The 15,919-nt window shown below is 39.7% G+C and overlaps 1 protein-coding gene across 4 annotated transcripts in view; it reads right to left on the reverse strand.

Moving 5' to 3' along the window:
• The window catches only part of ARHGEF28 (Rho guanine nucleotide exchange factor 28), a gene marked incomplete at both ends in the record, with an annotated part of 239,958 nt that overhangs the window by 39,868 nt on the left and 184,171 nt on the right, over positions 1-15,919 (reverse strand). Inside the window, 4 exons of one of the 4 annotated variants that reach the window (XM_084234065.1) lie at positions 7,704-8,004; positions 9,060-9,545; positions 13,378-13,425; positions 13,520-13,558. The exons of the other annotated variants lie outside the window; for them this stretch is intronic. Coding sequence (XP_084090191.1) covers positions 7,704-8,004; positions 9,060-9,545; positions 13,378-13,425; positions 13,520-13,558 — 874 coding nt within the window. The remainder of the gene's footprint in view (positions 1-7,703; positions 8,005-9,059; positions 9,546-13,377; positions 13,426-13,519; positions 13,559-15,919) is intronic. 4 annotated transcript variants of the gene reach the window in all.

The raw sequence follows: 15,919 nt of genomic DNA on the forward strand, positions 1-15,919 counted from the left end.
GATGCTTTGTTTCTTGGTGCTGGTGAAATACTAATGCACACAGCCTCTTAGTTCCATTCTGAGGAAAGAAATGCCCCAAATAACATTGTTTTTTAATCAGATTTTAAACTGTTGGCTTCCTGATAACATTTAATAGATGCATATTTATCAGCAGGCCACTTTTGAATCACAATTAGAATGAAGATTTCCAGAAGGAAGGCAAGAAGCTGACTTTCCTTAGATAACAAAATCTGTTAGGCTTTTAAAATTGTTTTCCATTCTATTAACACTCCCTTACCTTTTGCACAGATGGGGGAATCAAGGCTTAGGAAACAGCAGCAATAGGGGCCAGAGTCCGCATGTGAACTCTCTCTTCTAACAGCAAGCCAGGGTGGGGTGCAGGAACAGGGATTAGATTGACTGGCCTGGAGTCACCCAAGGACAATGTCACACACACACTTGCAGGGCAGAGCCAAGCCTGACCAATCAGCATCTCTAATGGAGGAATCCACTGTCATTGCAGCTCCCATCATGGTTAGAGACTAACCCTCCCAAATACCATCATAGGATTTTGGGAAATGGAATGGGGGGGGTGGGGAAGTAGGGGTGTTGCCATTTTAAGTCACTGGCTTTAAACACATTTAACATATTCAACTATATCTTTCCAAATTCCCATTTTCACTGAGACCAAATAAAAAGTGAAAAACTTTAACTGAATAACAGCAAGAGTAACCATCATCTCACAAGACTTGTAAAGAACACGAGATCATGAATTAAAATGCATTTTTGAATGACATGAAGTGCTATAAAATAATTACGCTACCAATGTACCAAGGTGATTTCATTGGGTTGCAATCTCTCAACAAGGAGCATAACCACCTCATTATCAGTGGTGAAAAAAGATAAGCTACAAGTTAGTTGGCTTGTTTTATAAAGGTTTACCAGAACACCACTAGTATCATTCTTCACATATTGCCTATGGCTGCTTTCAAGCTACGATGACAAAGTTGACTCTAGGTGACAAAGACCTGAAGGTCTGCAGTGACTAAGGCACTCTGTGGGCCCTTTAAGGAGCAGTCTGTCTCCTGCTGAACCAGATGGCCACACTCTTCCCAGGCAAAGTAAAATAACAATCCTCAGCTAACACTCTACATTTTAAGCAAATCCTAAAAATGGTATCTCCATGGTTGCATGGACATAGAGATGAGAGGAGAATGTCGCCAGATTCTGATATGTGGAAGGGACACTTCCTTTAGATCATTGCCCCTTGAGTTATTAAGACCAATAGCAAGACATTTAGTACATAAATGATTAACAAGTGTCCATTCCAAACCTAACCCTAATCACTGAGAGAATAAAGCCACACTGTGCAAGATCGTTCAAACATGGCCCAGAGACCCCATACATGCATATAGTTTTCATATTTCAAGCTAAGGATGGCCCAAAGGCAGCCTACCCTGCAGAATCATTCATACTGAGTGGATTCCCATGTCAGCAGCTTGTCCTAATCAAATTGGAACCCAGGGTAGGGATGAGCAAGGCTCATCCACATGGCTGGCTGGCTGCCTCCGAATCCACCCACCTGCTTGGTTTTGCTCTCCTGCTGTGTACTGGGTCCAACACGAACTAAGGCGGATGGCCCTGGCCCAGTTGGCTCACGCAGCCAACCTGCCCCCAGAGAACCATGCAATCAGGAAGTTGGCAGTCAGCACCATGGTTCAACAGACTCCATGAGCAAATGTCATGTTTCCCTTTCTGTAAAAATCTGCAAAAGGCTAAAGTCAATCATCCACACTTGCTGGTGAGAAAGACTGAAATTAAACCTTGGAGCCTAATTCTTTATACTCTTCCTGATGGAGATTACTGACAGCAAGCACAATGATGCTTTAAAATGTTACCCAAAGTGATAGTCAAAATTTTAGAAGAAAGATAGTTGCTCAATGACTTCCTGATTTTGACTTCTCTAAACTTTGTAGAAATAGCTGGACAATAATTGGCTATTATAATGAATATTCTCTCCCCTTTACCTTTGGTTTCACTTAAGTAATCCAAAAATGAAAGTATCTAATATCCCTCCCTATCAGAGACCTCAAACTCCCACAAGTCCCCTATGAAGACCTACACTTGGAAATCCAGCCTAATGAATCTACAGACTCAGTAATTTTTCACCCTAATTATTGACATTGTCTTAGTAACAGATGCCCTATCTATAAACATACAAAAATATCACAATTTTACTGTTCTGATTTTTTTTACAGCATTCAACTTACTCCCTTAACCTAGTTAAAAAAAAATAAAAGCTTGGAAGTTAGTTATAACTCTGTTACACTATTTTTAAAACTAAAATTTTCATAACACCTAAAAACACTGCAAGCAGAAAGGTAATTATTTTATCCTTTGCTAAGGGCTAAATGGTGTTCCCCCCAAAATTCATATAGTGAAGTATTCACTCTCTTAGCCAAAGGCTGAGGAAAAAAAAAAACCCAAAATGTATTTGGAGATACAGCCATTAAAGCGGTAATTAAGTTGAGTGAAGTTAGCAGGTGGGTCCTAATCCAACGTGACTAGTGTGTCCTTAAGTACATGGACACAGACATGCACAGAGGCAAGACAATGTGAGGACACAGGAGAAGATGACCCGGATGACAAGCCTAGGGGGAAGGTCTCAGAAGAAGCCACCCTGCCAACACCTTGATCTCAGACTTCCATCCCTGAGAACTGCGAAGAAACAAACTTCTGTTGTTTAAACTACTCCATCTGTGGTAATTTACTATGGCAGCCCTAGCAAACTAGTACATTCCCCTTTTAACAGACACCTTTGTCATTGAAACCTATAGTACCTTACTCCAGTCTGTTTCATGGGAAATTGCCCTAAGGTCCTTGGCCAAGCTTCTTTCACACAGGTTACACAAATAAGGAGTCCTTTTCAGAATTATGGCATACTTTTTAAACATTAGAAATTATCATATGCTCACTTCTTAAAGAGTCTTAAACATTAACCACTGCATCATTATTACTTGAAAATTTTCTATTTTCTTTCCATATATAAAAACATGTCATTGAACGTTTAATACAGCTGTCTATCTTTAAAAAAAAAATTGCCAAAATGAAATAATCTGCATACAGGAGCCTCCTTGGTGGCCTGGAGGTTTAATCTCAGCACTATCACCACTAAAGCCTGAGTTCAATCCCCAGCCAGGGAGCTAACCCACATGGTGCAGTAGACCTCTCCTGTCTCACCTGCTGCTCCCCTTAGCAGTGTATTTCAGTCAATCCAGCTGTTCTGCTCCCCACTCTGTCTTCGGTGAATCCTCTCATCACCAACACCTTTGGCCTATACACCAGTCCTTCCATGCAATAAATAAATCTTTAAAAAATTAAAGAATTTGAATACAATGCTTTGAATTTTAAACACATTTTGATAGTCACTAAACTCTATTACATAGTAAAGGGAAATACGCTTAGAATCAAAACTTTAAATAAAGTTACTCTTTTTCTCTTATCTCATGACTATGCACAAAATTTGGTTCTTGATTTAAATTTTTCAAATGCCTAACAAAACCAAGATACTTTCACTATACTGCAGAGGAACTTCCCAGGTAACCTGCAAAGAGTGAGGTACAGATAAAAATATAACTAAAAAGGGAGACTAGACACAAATCAGATTAAATTTCATACCAGAAAGCATTTTCTCTGTTGACTAATAAAAAAAAAGCATATATTATAAAATACTAAATACTCTGAATAGTTCTAGAATGCTAAAGCTAGTTTTTTTTTTAAAAAAGTCACAAAGTAAAGTGCGTTTTTTTTGCCTTTAAGAAGAGTAATACAGGCGAGGATTTCATAAGGCCAGTCACATAGCAATTATTCCATAGGGATAAGGTTGTTTAAAGAAACAGGTGAGGATTTCATAAGGCCAGTTACATAGCAATTATTCCATAGGGACAAGATTGTTTAAAGAAATTCAAATTCTCTGTAATCTTGGCTAGTGTTCCTTGGAGGAGTGAAGATTAAGTTTTTAAACCATCACCTGTACCTCCACTACAAACTAAATCAAATAGTATTAACAGGTGAATCCAAGAATTTTCTTCATGAAACAACTTCCAACTTTCAAAACATTCAAAAAGTAAAATTTTTAAAGAGCTACCTTAAAATGTATTTACAAATTGGGGCTTCCCTGGTGGCGCAAGGGGTTAAGACACAACCTATGAAGCTGTCCGCAGCCACTGCAGCACGAGTTCGATCCCCGGCCAGGGAGCAACCCATATGGTGCAGACTTCTACTTGACTTACCCACTGCTCCCCTCAGCTGTGTATTTCAGTTAGTCTGCCTGTTGTGTTCCCCACTCTGTCTCTGGTGAATCCACTCACCCCCCACACCTCTGGCCTGTACCCCAGTTCTTGTATGCATAAATAATCTTTTAAAAAATGTATTTACAAATTACATGGGGCTACTTCTAGGCAACATTAGAGAAACTATCCATAAGAACATGCATCTTACAGGGAAAGTGAAGCTAACAGGCATTTATGATATCAGGACCCAGGTAAGCACTGGCCCTCACAATCCAAAAGACCTAGATATCTTTTCCAAATGGTAGTACTAAAAAGAGAAGGAGGGGGTCCCCTGGTGGCACAGGTGGTTGAGCACAGTGCTGTGAAGCTGTCTGCAGCCTCTGCAGCACGAGTTCGATCCCTGGCCGGCTAGCGAGATTCCCACTTGGCATGGCAGACCTCTCCTGCCTCGCCCGCTGCTCCCCTCAGCTGTGTATTTCAGTCAGTCTGCCTGTTCTGTTCCCCACTCTGTCTCCGGTGAATATTCTCACCCTCCTGCACATCTGGCCTGTGCCCCAGTTCTTACATGCATGAATAAATAAATCCTTAAAAAAATTAAGAGGAGGGGAAGAAAATACAAAAACTGCCCTTAATTGTGACCATTCCATTGGCATTACAACAAGATTTATTATATATCTACTCCAAATTCTTCAAAAGGTACAATTCAAACCAGCTTTCTAGAAATTCACAATTTACAGTATAATAGTTTTAGAGCAAGGGCTCCCGGTTCCCTATCTGATTCTATCATTTACTGAGGTGTATGAACTTGGACAATCATTTAACCTCTCTGTACCTCAGTTTCCCCTCTCAAGTGGAGATAATAACAGAGCCATGGCAGAGGGGTGTTGTATCAAATTAGTTTCTCCATGTGAAACCTTAGCATAATGGCTGGCACTTGGTAAGTATCATATAATTGTTGGTGGTGACATGGTGGAAGAAAAATTCAAAAATCCATTCCAACCAGAGCACAGAGCACAGTAAAATGTCTGGTGAGGTTGAATGAAACAAAGCAATGAAAATTCCAAGCTAGGCAACAGCTAAACACATTTGAGAATTTTATTTACACAATTTTTTTTCTATCAGGCTTACTATTTCAGAAATTCCCATTTCTACCCATTTGAGCAGGTCATGTGTACAGACAAAAAGGGCAAACCATTCTGTAAGGTGTTGCCTGAAAACAGCAGACCCTGTTAAGTACACATTTAATAAAACACCAGCAAGAACACTAGAGGCAAATCTTGTTTGCCAGAATACTGTGAACCGCCAGATATGCAGTAATAGCCCCTGATGACCACTCACCCAAAGACTGTCCAGCCAAATACATAAGTAGGGGACGCTTACAGTGCATGGTCCTTAATCCCAGCACGTGGACTGTCCACTCCACAGGCACGCCTAGGGCCTGCTTCACCCAGCTCAGCTCCACACGAATGTGTGGGGGGCATGGAGTCTGACAAAGACCACTATCAGTCACTTATTTTGTGCTACTTTCAATTGTAAGAGCTGTGGAGCTCTAGAGAGATTCAAACAATTCTATCTGGTCCTGACAACGCTCTGACTAAAATATATCCAATTTTCTGTCCATTTTCCTATCACCTGCTCATCTCTCACTTTCTTTTCTTTCCTCTAGAAACTGCTTATCATGTTTAAGTAAACAAAAATAAATAGGTTTTTCCAACTAGTTGCAAAACTCCAATGCTTAACAGCACACATTGCATTTCTGATCTAATCCCTACTTACGCACACAGCAGGATGTTTCTGGGAGATTTAGACCAAAGTTGATTTTCCTCTCTGTCAGTGTCCTGAGTGTCCTTGGCCTACACTGAACACACAATACTTTAAGCATAAGTACATTTTCTCAGCGTTTCCCTGGCCTCTAGCTAATTCCTTACATATGGAGAGACTGGTTTTGCATATAATCACTGTTTATTTCCTTAGTACATTTTCTATCTCCTGCAAATGTGCTGCCAATTGTTTAAAAGCTTTCTACTTCAAAACGCAAGTCAATAGAAAAGATGGGAGAGACATAAAAAGTAAGAGAAAGGCTGCTTTCAAGCAAAACTGATTATGGTATAACCCAGAGTTTTTGAATAATGCCAAAGCCAGGATGCAAAGCCACGCTGACAAACATACAATGCACTGCAAATGGAAAGCTAATGAATCAACCAACAACACGACATGTATCTAGAAAAAGCATTAGGTAATGGGGGTCTCCATCCTACTAAAGTTGCAAGATGATATATTAAAGGAGAAACATTCTAAATTCTACCTGATCCTTTATTTCTTTTAAATCCCAATGAATGATCCCATTGTATTTTTTCTTTTTTATTTGAAATGATACTTTATATAATTACTTTACCCCCTCCTATATGCTGACAAGAAATAAGAAGGTTACAACAGTGACTAAGTAATATAAAGAATTATTCACTACTAAGAATCAACATCTTTTGGCTTAATCATAAATCAACTTTCAGGCAGTGTCAGACTTATTTGTCTCTAATTCAGGACACTGAATCCCTTCAAGACTTTCCATTGGTGAAAAATTATCCTCCTAAATGACCAACTAAGCATATATATTAAGCATAGAAACAAATCTGTGTCCAGATCTGGAGATCTCTATACTAGTGCTTGTTTTATGTCTCTGAAACATTGTGCTGTGGGTGATTTATTTTACATCCATGTCGCCAGCCATTTGTTTATTCTATTGCATGCCATCTGTTTTTCAGTAGGGAGGTTTCAAGTTCTTCTCATTCCCTACCTCATATCCCACAGAAAACAATTTATAATAGACATAGATTTCAATCATTTGGATTCATGTGGAGTTGGGAACCTGAGCTGCCTTTCTTTTATATTTGGCAAATGCTTTAATGGGATTAGCAAATTGTGTTATTACAAAGTGCTTACGGAGACACAACACCTCTTTTTACAATGACAAATGATGTTAACAGTCTCATTTAGGGTGCTTAATAGCAGTAAGAAGATTTCACTAATGTTACAGGAAATTGCCCTGATAGATAATAAAGTCCCACCACAAACCCTGCTCCTATCTTTTATTTCTGAGAGCCAACAACTTTGTGGCTCAGGAAATCATGGGGTCTCCAGTGAGGAATGAGGATCAAGCTGCTCTGGCTTGAAGGGAAAGCTATCATTTCACCTGCCAACCTGAAAACCCTGTCTGGCTCTTACATCTCAGTTACAACCTCCAAGCCCTCCAACTACGGTCCATACGGTCTATCTAGTCCAAATTCTTAGAATTGATGGCAAGAAATGTTTACATTACAAGCTCCAGCTCGTCAGCACCAATTTATTACCATTCTACAGCCCACTTCAATTTCCTCAAAAGTAGAGTCAGCCATTCAGAGAAACTACACAGATGACATTTAAAATATTAATTACCATTTTTACGAGAATCCTTGCTGCTTTGGTAGGGAGGAGGTATCTGGTGGCAGGACCCGGCAGCGGTGCACAGTTCAGGACTGACATCTGAGGGCTGAGCAACTTCCGTCTCAAGGTCTACTTGACTTCGACTAGTCCTTACCGATTCAGAATCAGAAATATTTAGGGGGCAAGTGACATCCTGATGGCTACCTGATGGAGTTGTTCTGCTGAAAGTGTTAAGTGACAATTGTACTAAAGCTTCATTGATGAAGAATGAATTTTGATGACATAAACTCTCAGATCGATTAAGTTCCACGACCTGTATGAGAAAATACAGAAAAAGTACAATAATTTCTCTAACAACTTGCACAGGTTTTCATACACTTCACAGGTTTTATTTATTCCTAACAGAATTTAGCAAGCAAAAGTTTGCTAAATGAGGTTGAGAAGATTTTCCCCACTCCCTCCTCCCACACCCTCTTAATGAGCTAGTACCAGAAATGTCAATTCACTAAACACAACATATCTTAAAAAAAATAAATAAAGCAGAAGTATTCTTTGCCATTAAAGTGTTTCCACTTTGTTTTGATCAGAACAGCATTTTCACTTTAGCTAAATAAAGTTGAAGGCTTATACAGGAGGTATTTGCAATAAATGTAATTTAGTCAATTTGAAAGGAATAAAGATGTCACACAGATCTTTCTGATAAGTTCTCAACTTTCAGAACTTTATGCTCTATCAATAAAAAGCATGTGCTCACACAATACAGAAAATTAAACTCCTGGGACACAAAGGATCCTCAAACATGGTTAGAGAGGGTGTGAAGAGAACAGACTCTTATAAGAGACTTTAACCTGCTGGCTGAGTCATTAATTAGCATACACATATGGTTAAGGAAGGGGATTTTGAATTTACTATGTCAAATTTATGAAAGCGAATACGCTTGGAATGACAATAGCATTATACTGACTAAATAGTGGACCCATAATGCACATTAATGTTGGTCAATTTACTAAAAAGTACATCTATCCAGAACTTGGGAGATTAAACTACGTAAAAGGGTCCTGTTCACAGCGAGTGTGGCCCTAGGACCCACCTCATAGAGACAACCTCACGCCCCATCCTCACACCAATCCAACAGGATGCAGGCCTTTCAAACATCCGCATTTCATGTCAACACGCACATGCTTTGTCTCTGAAAGGTGTCAACCTCTGCAGCCTGCACACTGAGTAGCTCTTACAAGGTCTATGCAACCGGCAAAAAGACAGACATTTGGTCACCATCTCGGGGTCACCATCTTGTGAATGTCCATGACTAACCCAGTGTGAGAAGCTGCCTTACATGCTGCCAGTGCAAGCACAGAAGACCCCTACCTCCTTGCTTCCTGGAGAAAAGGCGGCAGGAAGGCTACTCTGCCGGCTGTGTTTCCAGCTGCACAGCAGGTGTTGCTGGGTCCTCATCCTCTCCCTCTCCCGCTCCACCAGGCGCTGGCCCTCCCTCAGCCGCTCCAGATTTTGCTGGTACTCCTGCAGCTGCTGGTCCAGTTCCCCACGGTTCCTGAGCAATAGCTCCTCCTGCGACTGGCACTCCCGCTCGCGTTCCTGCAGCCAGCTCGCCCGGGCCTCCTGCTCCCGCTGCTGCTGGTCGCACCTGCGGTGCCAGCGGCGCTGGTCCTGCTGGAACTGGTGCTGGAGCTTGTGGATGTTGGCCAGCTCCTCCCGCCGCTTCTCCAGGTGGCGGGACTTCTCCTGGTCCTGAAAGGGGCTCCCTCGGAAAGAGGGGCCAGAGGACGGGCTCTCCTGCTGCTGGAGGACCAGCTTGTGGATCTCAATGTGGCTGTCCTGGATGGTCAAGGCGGCCTGTCGGAGCAGAGGGGACAGTCAAGGCTCCCATATTCCATTCATTTGTGGGTGGGACCACTGCTATGCACCAAAAGCTTAACCACAAAACTTTCTCTTAATAATTCTGCGCTTCTTCCAAGGTACACCCAAAGACAGGCTTGGGTACTTTAAGTAGGCTGGTCGACATTTCCTAGCCATACAGCCTGGGAATTTATATACAAAAGAAATGAAGCACAAAAGCAAAGCACACCCCCTGTTTTGGAAATGTGGTTTGTGGCTCGTTGTTGGATAGTATGTAAGCAAGTCTTCTGAATAAGAATTCAGTACATAAATTCACAAGATCCTGCATTCCTGCTCTGCCTCATTCTATTTCTGAAGTCTCTCCAGTCAATAATTCATAAGAATTTTTAAGATTCTCTATAAACCTGGTAGAATCCTTTACTTGAGTCCCAAACCAGAAATTACTTAAGCTGTATTACACACATGGCGATATAAAAATAAAAGTCAACCACTTGGAGACCTTTGGTAAATAATTTTTTTTTAATACAAAGCCCAAGAATAGCAATTAATAGCATATTTAGGAGACATGTAAGTGGTAAAGCTAGCCTTATGATTGCTATTTCTTTGTATTACAGCACGAAGGTCATGCATAAAAGACTAAGCTGAAATTCATTTGTTTAATAGATTGCTAACAGGAGGCTGGAATGATTAAGGGAAGATAGATCCGCTAAAGCCCAGAGGACATTACCAACCAGATTAAAAAAACATTTTGAGTTACGGTATCTGCCTATGAAATGTTTGGCTGCATCACAGGAAATAATTGCCAAAATTTGGAAGGATTCCACAAAACCAAAAAAGTCCCTATATATGCCCTTGGAAGCTTTTAATTTTAAAAGTTCCCATTTAAAGCACAAAGCAGCACAGAAGGGACAAATTGAACTGGCCACATACTGGGTATGTGTGTGTGTGTTGACTCATTATGAGAAATTATTGCTCTCCTAGGGATAAATACACATTTTTCTTTCCTAAGAATTTTTAAGACTGTACATGTAACAGATGCTGGGAAGACAGGGATTTGACCATTAGTTATTTGTTACATCAGCAGTCCCATAGGTCGGAAGGCTAAAGAACTAAGAGATATTTTATTTTATTTTTTTTTAAGATTTATTTATTTATTTATTTATACAAGCACTGGGTACAGTCAGAAGCGTGGGAGGGTGAGAGAATTCACCAGAGCCAGAGCGGGGCACAGAACAGGCAGACTGACGAAACACTCTGCTGAGGGGAGCAGCGGGCACAGCAGGAGAGGTCTGTTGCACCATGTGGGACCCTTGCCGGGTGCCGGGGATCGAACCGGCGCTACAGAGGCTTCAGGCAGCTTCGCAGCCCAGCGCTCAACCGCTGCGCCACCAGGGGAGGCCCCTTAAGGGATATTTTAAATTGGTGCTTGTCTTACAACATAACTCGAGAGTGTATTTGTTGAGGCCTTTTGAAATAAAATTAGTATTTTCAAATTTGAAAATTACTTTAAAAGTTTCAAATTTACCTGAGTAATGTCTTTTTTAGAAATTATTATAAAGCAAACAGTGATTTTATCATTTAGAATTTAGACTAATTACTTTGAGCTTTAAATATGAAATAATAAGCACATAAATAATATACCATTCAAGACTCTGCTGACCTGGCCAGAGCAAATTGTAGACTGTATGTCACCAGCTAATTCTACTAAACCCCAAGGGCATCAGTGGAATAAACAACAACAAAAAAATCCAGTATTTTATATGTCAAAACTATCATAGCCAATAACTCCCATGTAAGGGTTACAATTTGTACCATGAAGTATTCTTCGTTCTAATTAACACTTGGAATAAGAATGGTGACGTTCTCTTTTCTGCACAGGGGTAGAATTTGGATATTGGAGATTCATTTTCACACTTAAAGTTTTCACTCACACTTAGGAAAGAGAACAGCTCTGCTTTTCAAGTTTAGGGAAATTCCTAATTCACTCTCTCAACCTTTTCTTGCTGGAATAACTCTGTCTTCTCTTGCCTTGCCTAAATTTCATGTTGAATTATATTCTCCTGATAATATACAGATCAAATTTCATTTTCATCAGATTAGAAATACTTACATAAAAACTTTAATAATGCATTAGAGAGCCTGTTTCAAAAGAGAGACTGTGCCTGGAACAGAAACTTTTCAGAGCCCACAGCCTTTGAGCAGGTACAGAGCTTTTGTTCATAGAATCCACTATAGAATTTGAATTTCTCATGTTGCTTCAGTCTAATGTGTTGCAAAAATTAGGACATTTAGATCACCTGCTTTTCTGAATATTGACTCCACATAGGGCTACATTCAAATTACGAAAGACAACTTTGGAAGTATTTTCTCCAGGCAACACAAGTCATATTGGTCAATGTTTTCATCTCCCAAAAGTTAATGAACGTTACTGGAACTATATGCCGTCTCAGCTAATTTAAAAGAAATTTTTTTACATGATAAATTAATTTTTAAGAACATCTACTCCATTCCAGCATATCTAATGTGAGACACTAAAGGCATTCCCACTAGATTTTGATTTAAGACAAGAATGCTGTCACCACCATTATTGACCACATTTTCAGAAAGTCACGCCAAAGCAGCATGCCAAGAAATAATAGAAAAACGATTAGAACAGACAATAAAATTCAATGAGTTGGCCAGTTACAAAATAAATATTTTTTTAAAAAAAATCAATTATTTTACTTATACCAGCAACCACCATTGAGAAAGCATAATAATGAAAAATAAATTCACAAAAGCAACATAGAGACAAAAGTTTAGGAATAAACTTAGGCTTCCCCCCCACTCCACCACCACCACCACAAAAAAAAATTAATAAATAACAATAACACAGCTTCTACATGAGACAATTGCAAAGTTTTTTTGGCAGAAGCTAAGAGATGACTAGCAACATGTTCTCAGACAAGTGAACTGATTGTTGTACAAGTGCCAATTCTCCCCAATTTAATTTATAAATAAGAGATTTCAATGTCACAGACTTGGTAAGAGGTACAAAAGTTCAATGTGACTCTAAAGTTTTTAGGAAAGAAGATATAGATAAGCATAGAAAAATACTAAGAGGACACAAGGACTGCCATGTATTTAAATATAACCCCAAATTTTAATAATGAAGACAGTGGTGTTCCAGCAAGAACAGGCAGGTGACCAACAGAACGTAAGTGAAAGAAGTCTTGACAAAACTTAAAGTAGATAAGAACACATCTGATGTAGCATGACTTCACATTTTTTTTTCTGGCAAAAACTTAAGTCAGTCATAATTTTATCTTCTTTCAATATTCAACAGGTATAAGATAGGATGGATGGATGGTCCATAAACCAGTGGGGCGGGCACTCACAAAGCTGGTAACTTTTGTGGATGAAGAAACAAAAGAATGAAGGAGTATGTGTATGACTTAACAGCCGTAGAGGCCTAAGGCCACATGTGGAAGTGAAAAGACTTAGGTGTGAATTTAAGTTTTCACCAGAAATGTGAAGTCATGCTATACTCATCTAGGAGTTTCACTGTAAGCTTCAACCCAGATCACACTCATCAATAATTTTTAGATATGAACCATTTTATGGTTTCAGAGCAGAATGGTGTAAAATGTAGTAGTGGCACTGCTTAATGATCACAAAACCAGGCGAGGTCCATCTAACCTCATCGCGCGGCACATGGGGGCTGGCATTCTTTTAGGCTCATTCGCTGCCTCTCAAATGTTCTAATTTTTAAGGTCTGGGAATCATCAAATAATGTGAATTGCATTAAGTGAAACATTTACAATGTCAGTGATGGGAGGAGTGTGGTTACCTGAAGGCTGTATAAGAGACGGGTCAAATTCTGTATCGCTTGTATAATCTGGAAAATAAGATTATAAGTGTCAAATTCTTGAAACAGCATTCATTATCCACAAGAAGAAGATGGTGATCTATTGAAAGTATGCATAGCTCACCTCTGACTGTGAAGAGACTGGAAAATGTCTATATTCCACCTAAAATACATAAAAACATAAGAAAATAACCACCCTACTTTTGAAAAGCTGCACTATAGTGTTCCCAAATGTCTGACCTTGGGCAAGTCACTTCACCTCCTCTCAACTCTTCTACAGTGACTGCTTCTTCCCCGAAATCAAAGCCTATGGATTTAAACCACCCTTGATGAGTGTCATCTCTATGCAAACCTGGTATTTGAGATGCACAGTGACTTTTCACCCAAATCGCCCTTAAAACTAGAAGGGATAACAGTATGGAAGCAATGCAAACTCTATGTGGCAATATTTACCTTGTGCAAACCACACTGTGAATTGGGCACCCTGGGCCCAATGGAAGTTGTCGCCTGGGCCTGGTGGACCTTTGCATCCTGGAGGCCAAACTCGGGAGCTGAAGAACATCATGTCTGGCCTCTACTTCCCTTTCTCAATATTTAATAAATTCATAAAGCTAAAATTCATGAAGCCAGTGGCTAGGGAAAGACAGCAGACCTAGAAGTGGCCCAGAGGCATGTGCTTAGCAGGCCTGCTCCAAATACCAGCACTCAAGTGGCTGCACCCCGCTGTGAGATCCTTAGAGGAAGCTCTATCAGCAGAAGTCTTGAATGAGCCTGCAGGAGACCAGATACTCCCTGGGAATGGGCCTATGCCTCATTCTCTGTCTCCCCCACAACACACATTTAGAGCACTTGTATAACATGAGGTTCCCAGCGTGCAGAATTAAATGTCTGCCCCACATTCATTGTCTGTCTCATCATACTAGGATGTGAGTCCATGAGTAGCAGGACTTCATTTGTATATTCAATGCTACCTCCACAAACCTAAGAGTAAGGCCTGGCATGTAGTGTGGACACTAACACTTGATTCCATATGTAAACACAGGGACTCAGCAGGAGGTCAGCTTCCCCGCCCTCCCAAAGCCTATTGTCTCCTGTACGCTGCTTGCTCTTATGTGAGCAGCTATAAATTAAAGCCACAGGAAACACCCAGCAGTGGCAATGGTCTCAGGTAACTTTCGACTTCTTCAGTTCAGTTCGTTCCCAATGATGATGCCATAAGCTAGACTGATCCCTACCCCACTCCAACACTCTTCCCTGACACTGTCAATAAAAAATGTCATTACTAAGGAGCACCTCTAATAGTGGAAGCACAAAAGATGGAAAAGGAGTCATTAGATCTGTGGAAGAGACCAGGGGCTAAGAAAACCTATTCTGTCATAAGTTTTGGTATTCTCTCTGTTCTTCTGATTCTGTCCTTGCTCCACACACCATTTCTTTTGTAATAAAAAGATTGCATAGCATAGAATTTTTATATTCTATAAAATTGCAAACATAGACATGAGCTGGATTTTGCTACATGTAGTTACTTATTCCCAAAATCTCTGGGTTTCATACAAGACAGTAATTTCCAGTACCATCTTTTTAATGGACTTGGTTCGCCACCTAGTGGTGACAGTGCATGGTGCAGTTGGTAAATACACAGGATATTTTGCCATTGGGGGTACAAATTTTTCAAAAACTTGGAAATGCATTTTTTAATTAAAAAACCTTACTTTAATAAAGAAGCTAATTATGGAATATCCATTACACACTTTGAAAAAGTTTTATTTCAAGTGATCCTGCCTTATATGTCAGTGTATTTAATTTTTCAAAATGCTGTTTTAATGGCAATTTTTTTTCAGGCAGATTCATTCAACAGAGGAACCTGGACACTTAATCTCACTCACCTGTGGCATTAGGATGGGGCCAGCACAGCTTTCCATTCAAGAGGAAAGTGTTACTAAGCAACCATTCCTTTTTCCCTTCAATAATATAAAAGCAGCTGAAAGTAACAGACTTAAAAGGGTGCACTGAAAAGGATGGAAGGCAGGAATGCTTTATGGAGAAATAATTTAAAAGCTTATAGTCAGAGTAAGTGGAATAAAATACTGCTATCTTATTTTCACTTTGGCCTATGAAGTTAAAAAAAATCAATTATCTTTTCTATGGACTTTTAAAAATCTCTGGAGTTGGTTTCTTAGTTGTATATAATATATAAAAAACATAACATACATACATATATATATATATATATAAAGATCTGACATTATTTTCCCACATTACCCACATAGCTGTCTGATAATGTACTTTTATTTGATTTTAGAGAAAGTTAAACTCTTGTGCCCCAGACAAACCTGGGGAAGACAAATAGCCACATCCCAGAACAATATTCTTATTCCATTTCTGACATCTCAATTTCACTGGAATAGGAAGTGTCATGCATTTAATTTTTAAAATACAGTCTAATAAGCTCTGTGTATAGTAAATCAGAAATGTTGGAACCACTTTGCCCCAAGCAAAAATTGACCAGGTTAAATAAAAGCCT

This window comes from Talpa europaea (genome assembly GCF_964194135.1).
Source record: "Talpa europaea genome assembly, chromosome: 5".
In the NCBI taxonomy this organism is placed as follows: domain Eukaryota; kingdom Metazoa; phylum Chordata; class Mammalia; order Eulipotyphla; family Talpidae; genus Talpa; species Talpa europaea.